Source organism: Gymnoscopelus braueri (assembly GCF_963280865.1).
Source record: "Gymnoscopelus braueri genome assembly, chromosome: 22".
In the NCBI taxonomy this organism is placed as follows: Eukaryota; Metazoa; Chordata; class Actinopteri; order Myctophiformes; family Myctophidae; genus Gymnoscopelus; species Gymnoscopelus braueri.
This window is the reverse complement of record NC_137624.1, coordinates 1,022,572-1,030,000: the sequence shown is the minus strand read 5'-3', so window position 1 is coordinate 1,030,000 and position 7,429 is coordinate 1,022,572. Positions and strand designations below refer to the sequence as shown.

General features: G+C 39.5%; 1 protein-coding gene across 1 annotated transcript in view; it reads left to right on the top strand.

The window, feature by feature from the left end:
• Positions 1-4,184, top strand: part of LOC308078047 (CD209 antigen-like protein D) — a 7,810-nt gene extending 3,626 nt beyond the window's left edge. Inside the window, exons 4-6 of the mRNA XM_080419107.1 lie at positions 2,095-2,231; positions 3,182-3,300; positions 3,928-4,184. Coding sequence (XP_080275233.1) covers positions 2,095-2,231; positions 3,182-3,300; positions 3,928-4,090 — 419 coding nt within the window. The 3' untranslated portion in view covers positions 4,091-4,184. The remainder of the gene's footprint in view (positions 1-2,094; positions 2,232-3,181; positions 3,301-3,927) is intronic.
• Positions 4,185-7,429: the final 3,245 nt, after the last annotated feature.

Genomic DNA, 7,429 nt, shown 5'->3' with positions numbered 1-7,429 from the left:
CAATCAATCAATCAATCAATCAATCAAAAACAATGTTACATAGTCAAATCACATTTGAAAAATTTGTTTAAACCAAGTTGTGTGCTTCTCTGAAAAGCAGCTTCTGTATTTTACTCTGTAAACAGAATTATACAGCATGTAAACCATCCTATTGTCTACTGTTATTGTAGACAGTCATTTGAAGGACACCCAGTTTCATTAGCATTGATTAGACCACAGACCCCCATTTGACCCCAATCTACACTGTAACATCTTACATGTTATTGCGAACGCAGCGGAAGGAGGCGCCTCCGCGCGAAGTGGAGCTTACTAGGAAACCCTGCTCGGGTTGTGTGTCTGTGTGCAGTCTGTGTGTCTGTGTGCAGTATTGTGTGCACTGCCTGTGTGCAGCCGCCGCCCCCATGTGACTCACGCTCTCATTGGCTGCTGACAGATCTCAGAGTGGAGCTTACTATGAAACCAACCCGATCGCCCCCCAAACACGGTGAAATAGCACGGATTGACAAACGGCAATTCCGTGCATAGATGACTAGGAACTCCGAAACTCCGTGCATAGGAGAACAATATCCCCCCCCCATTAACTTAAATACGAAGCGGAGGCAGTCAGGTGACTTTCTCTCTACGCTCTCCCCATCACGGTGAAATAACACGGATTACAAGTCCGTAAATACACAACATTTTCGAGCTGCGTTCGCTTCCCGCGTTCGCGGATCTTACTTGTTATTGTCTCCGCTAGGCCGAAAGGCATGGCGAGAGAGTATGTTTTGTGTGTGTGTCCGTGTGTCCGTGTGTCCGTGTGTGTGTGTGTCCGTCTGTGAACAGCTAATCTCCGACACCATTGGCTTGATCGCAACGAAACTGTGCACACACACTCCCTGGATGCCAATTCAGAACCTCTGCCCCAAAATCTTCACATGGGCCTGTTATAGCGCCACCAGGAGGCCGCTTTTTGGAAAACAAATTTTTTGACAGTACTCCTACAGATTTTGTCCAAACGTCACACAAATCGGTACACAGTATCTCTATAGTCATTAAACGAAACACGTTTTTCAGATTTTTCATATTCCATCCTGATTGGCTCAAAATGGCTTGTGTGCTCTGTGTTGAACAAAATACCTCAAATCATAAACACAGCATGCAATTTCCGTGAAATTTTGCACGTACAAGAAATGCCACTTCAAATTTTTCAAATCAGCCTCATGGTGGCGCTATAACAGGCCGATTCGTGTTTTTACCCGTAACTGCACCGATCTGTTTACAACTTTGTATGCGCACTCCCAACAGGTCAAGGAAAAACCTTTGCCCTGCATTTTTCACATCTGCCTTTTATAGCGCTACCAGGAGGCCGACTTATGTAAAACACATTTTTGGATATTACTCCTTCAGATTGTATCCAAATTTAACATAAATCGTTACACATGATCTCTATAGTCATGAGATCAAGACGGATCTGTTTGATTTTTCATATTCCATCCTGATTGGCTACGATTGATCTAAAGTTTGCAGGAGTGGCCCATATTGAACTAAATGCCGCAAATCATGAACAGACATGCAGTGTCCGATTGCCGTGAAACTTTGCACGCACATTCACACTACGTTGAGGAAAAAATGCCACCCTTTCAACATTGCCCTATTATAGCGCCACCAGGAGGCCAATTTTTACAAAACTTGATTCATCACGCAAACCGGTACACATTATCTCTATAGTAAAGTGATCAAGACGGATCCGTCCGATTTTTCACATTCCATCCTGATTGGCGAATTCAGAACATTGCTGGTCCACTCACCTACCTGACCTGGCGGAGACCTGTGCTCCGAGGAGCACTTTTTCTAGTTTAATCTCTGGGAACAGTGAAAAATCCTCAGTGCTAATTTAACTCTGAGAGTTATAGACCCGCAAAGGTCCATTTGGACCCTGTGGTGGTCACGGGACCACACATTGAGAACCAGTGTTGTATGTGTGACATTTTTAAATGCTGAAGCAAAGACTATAGTTCCTCTTTCTGAGCATGTTGTTTTATAACACAATGTGTCATGTTGTTTTGTTACTTTATAACACACGTTGTCATGTTGTTTTGTTGTGTACAACTGAAGGTACAGTTCGCAACTGGAGGTGTTTGGGGAACAGTTGTTATCGTGTCTCCAGCAGAATGAAAAAGTGGAAGGGAGCCAGAGGAAAGTGTAACAAGGATCATTCACACCTGCTGGTCATTAACAGCAACGAGGAACAGGTGAGCTATGTTTGGTGTCTCCCTCTCCTTTGCAACGTTGGGTACCGGCTAGCTCTGATCCATAGCGTTCGAAGGAGTTCTCCTTAACGCTATGGTACTTTCGATCCTTTCCCCTCACACCCGTGGTAGCCAGGCTGTGCAGCCTCTCGTCTGTAGTAAAAATAAAAAATACACTTTTGCTGCTCACCAAAACAAAGAGGGTTTTACGGAGTTGAAAGCTCTACTTAGTGGGAACACTCTGAGCCCCCCACCTCACGTCTAAAACACACTTTTTGGCCAGAAAACAAAATTCACTGGATTTCAATGGAAGTAAAAAAAAAATTACTCCACTGCGCCCTCTACAGATCTGGTCAATGGAATTTTCCTATTGACCAGATGTTTCCGTCTGGTGAAATATTTTCTTTTTTAGAAGAACCCAGAAGCCTGGGTTCACAGTGGTCAAAACAGGTGCTCTTCAGTGGAACAGGTATACATAGAAGCAAAGGAACCTAAAGTTCTGCTTGTGGTGAGGCAGACTGTAGGAAAAAAAAATACTGAGGCTTGCAGGTGAAAAACAATAATATTATAGATTTATTTACAGATGAGCAAGGCAACAGCTGACCCCCCCAAAAAAAAACATTTACTAGATCTGCTATTTTCACTACTTGTGTGTGGCACTCTTGTATGACGGAGTAGGTAGGCTAATTGATGTATGGGAAAAAAACACAAAAACAACAATCTTAAAATCATATATCATTGCAAAAAAAAAGAATATCCTCGATATATTATAGCTTGGTTGAGAGAATGGCACGAGAAATAGTGTCTTTTTCAAATAATATCAAATATACTGTATTCATTTGCTTCACTCTTTTTTGGTAACTACATAATTCCATGTGTTATCTCATACTTTTCATGTCTTCAATATGAAAATAATGTGTGAGTAAATTAAGATGCCTGTTCGTTGAAAACAGAAGTTCATCCTGAAACTAATTCCAAAGGAGATGGGACCAGTGTGGATTGGTCTGTCTACCAATGACAATGGAGAATGGCAATGGGTGGATGGAACACCACTCTCACCACAACCTAACATGTAAGATGTAACACAGATGTAAATACATCAATGACCGTTTTATACTAGTTTCAATTAGTCTTCAGGGACCATAACTATGAGAATAATATATACTGTATATAATGGTTGTTTATTTAAAGTATAGGGTGATTTTCTTTGGTTAAAATTAGTGTTAAAAAGCTCTATATTCTGATAGTACTCATTCCTTTAGAGTGTTTGTTCAGTTTGTTCAGGATTCTCCATGTCTCTCCAGCTCTTTATTAAACAGAACATGCATTTTCAGGTCGGGAAGACTCGGCATACCAATGTTGTCCAATCAGCATAGAGAACTCAAACAGGATACAGATTAGACAAGTGAAATTGGAAGTGATGACACAATGTATATTCGGTTTATTGAAGAGCTGGAGAGACAGGGCGACCCCTGTTACTGAACACACACTCTATAGCGATGATTATCAGGAAATAGTGCTTTAACCTTTGAACAATTTTTTTTTTTGTTTTAACCAAAAAAATATCACTTACTCTACCTTTAATGTAGTTATCATTATTATGTGTTTATTATTTGTATAAATATGAGTTGTTTATCTACTGTAGATTCCAGGATTATGTTTATTATCTGTATACATAGTGGTTGTTTATCTATTGTAGGTTCCAGGATGATTGGCAGTCAGACATTGAGGAAACATCTGGGATGGACAGACGTTGTGCTGTAGTTTCACATCACGATCAGGATGGATGGAATGTTTCACCATGTGATGATAAGATGTTCTGGATGTGTGAGAGTGAGAGAATGAACTCTGATAAACCTTAAAATATTCTGGATGTGTGAGAGAGAATAGAGTTCTATGAACCTTAACTCAGGGTCAGGGGTCTTCAACAGAGAGAGAGAGAGAGAGAGAGAGAGAGAGAGAGAGAGAGAGAGAGAGAGAGAGAGAGTATTTGTATTTTCCAGTAATATGTTGGATTCATCTACAGTATCTATCTATCTATCTATCTATCTATCTATCTATCTACAGGTATCTATCTATCTATCTATGTTTATAAACACATGGGTTTGTTAATAAACATGTTCATAAATATATATGTAGAAACATATGGGTTGTTAATAAACATGTTTGCTTGTGTGTGTGTGTGTGTGTGTGTGTGTGTAACACACACACACACACACACACACACACACACACACACACACACACACACACACACACTAAACCTCTTTGCCGAAAATAGCCAATGGCGTTGTCAAATCAAATCAAATCAAGCTTTATTTATATAGCACATTTACAAACAGGCAAGCTGAACCAAAGTGCTGTACAGGCAAATTCAAAAACATCTTGTGTTGTGAGCCCATAGCAGATCTACAAGATCACAACGTGTCACATTGCGCCGCTTCTGAGCAATTGTTTTGCCACTTATGCCAGTCCATTTATCCATATTCACCCACATGAAACCAGGTGCACCTTTCAATCTGTTTCTCAGGTCAGTTTTGACCAAAAACAAAACAAAAAACAAACTCTTGGCTTTAAATTTTTAGGGCTAGACCACTTTGATAGAGGTGTGGGTAGTGTAGTTACCTTGCCATGATGTAACTCCAATCTGGAAATCAAAAATAATTGCTCCACTGATTGGAAATTGATAATTCAAAATTAGCTTCCCATTGACATCCATTGTACAGTGAAGAGGGTCAGGAGGCTCTCTTTTAGCCCATAAACAAATGCAAACAAAGCTGATTCTGACTATATAGATTAGAACATCACCAAACCCAGTACTATTTTCTTTTCTTTTTGTATACACAAATGTCAACTTAATGTGATTTTGCTTTTTTTTCCTCTTTTTTTTTCAACAGACTGGATCCATGGATCTGGATCCGGATCTTATAATAGTGTTTTTTATAAAAAAAATATAGAAATAAGAAATCAAAAAATATTTTTGATTTCTTGCCCACCTTTGGATTTACATCATGGCAAGGTAACTACACAACCCAAACCTCTACCAAAGTGGTCTAGCCCTTCAATAATACAGCTATGAGATCAATCATTTAGAAAAATCTACTTAATTGACTTACCATATTGTATTTTATTGCATTTTTTATGTATTTGTTTTATTTTTATTTTTTGTATACTGGATGCCAGTGTGTCAAAGGCCAATTTCCATTTGATGTTAAATTCAATGGACAACAAAGTTTAAGACAGACTACACCAGACTTTGTATGAATTTGACCCGAAGGTTGCTTTCTACTGCATGTTCACATTGAATTATCTGAACTAGGATAAATGTTAATGAAGATCACTATCACTACCAGGAGCATGGGAGCCTCACATAGCAGAATGATGATGAAACAATGAATGACGATGAATTCTTAAATGTATACATTTTAATAAATGGTTTTCATTGTTGATTTACAGCAGCATTGCTACCAATAAGTGCTATGTATACAACTGCCAATTTCCCCAAAACATTGAACATTAAGGACAATATTTATCTTACAGAGGTATGAGATATCATTTGCAATAACATTCAGAAATGACATAAACCATAGTCAATTATTAAAATGGAAAATTAAAACAGGTGTGTGTCTCAATCACTGAAACATGAAAAAGGAGAGTTAAAAATGCCTAAAAAAGGGACTAAAAAGTTTAAAAATAAAACATTCGAAAAAAAGCAACATAAGTCGAGTCCCATATGGCACCGGTGTCATTTTGTATTTTAAAACAAAATGCCAGATGCCAGAGGGTTAAGATGTGATAGTTTCTAGCTGAAGTCAGAACTGCCCCAGTTTGAGACTGAATAAATGTGTGTCTGTGTGGTGTTTTAAGCTAAACAGATGTACTAAAACACACAAATGCAGAAATATGTAAAGACAAAAATAAGTTTTTGTGTTTTTGTGTTTTTGTGTGTGTGTGTGTGTGTGTGTGTGTGTGTGTGTGTGTGTGTGTGTGTGTGTGTGTGTGTGTGTGTGTGCATGTGAGAAACAGACAGAATGTGTGTCAACTTTCCAGGTCCATTTTAACCACTAAACCCTATATTCCCCAGGGCAAGGGTTCACAAACCTTTCAGGCTGAGACCCCCCAAAACAATCACATTTGAATTGGGAACCCCCACACCCTGACAAGCACTTGGAATTGTAGGCATTACATTTAGTTTGACTCGGTTCCACTGATAAATATTGTGAAAATAGCCTACTACAACTACAAGCTCACAAATCTTGTAGATCGGCTATTTCCACAATGTTTACCTCTGTCCTACGTAATATTTGACAATGTGGCCAATTTGGTATTATTAAAAAGGTCTTGAAAGTCCTTAAATTGCCACTTTAGAAATGTGCAGATACGCTGTATACACTTATACTGCATGTTGGTTTGTTTACTGTTGAGTGACAAAATAATGTTGCACATTAAGCTAATCGTCTGGGGACGCCCCAAAATTATTTGGGGACTCCCAGTTTGGGAACCACTGCCCTAGGAGTCTATACTAAGCCTCCTCCTTTTTCCCCTTTACACCAAATCTCTGAAATAGACGATCTACAAGCTCAATGCTTCATAAACGCGAGTTGTGAGCTTGTAGATTCACCCGTGAATAGGGATACTATAGTTCAGTCGTTCTCAAAGAGGGGTCCTTGACCGCTAAATGATAGATAGTTAGGAACCAAATGGGCCATTATGGGTCTGTAACTCAGAGAGTGTACAAATGGAACCAAACGGGTCCATTTGGTTCCATTTGTACACGCTCTGAGTTAAATTAAAATTGATTTTACAATATAAATTGGTGTCCCAGAGATAGAAATGCCATTAAATGGGGGTCCGTAGCCTAATGCATGTCAAACTGGGGGTCCTTGAAACTAAAATAGCTGAGAATCACTGCTCGAGCCACAAAAATCTTCTCTTATGTTCCTGGCATATCTTTTCAAATGGGGGTCCGCAGGCTAATGAGTGTCAATTTGGGGGTCCTTGACATGAAAAGGTTTGAGAACCACTGCTATAGTTCATGTGGTTAATAGTCCTCTGCAGACTAGCGTCTAGAGCTGCCTAGCCTCGATCTCCAGGCTTTTATTGTTTAGTGTTGCTAAAAAATAAAAGCCTGGCCCAGCGCGTCGGTGTACTCGGTATAAGGAAGTGTTTCACTTCCCAACCAACCAGAGTGCAGTGGGCGT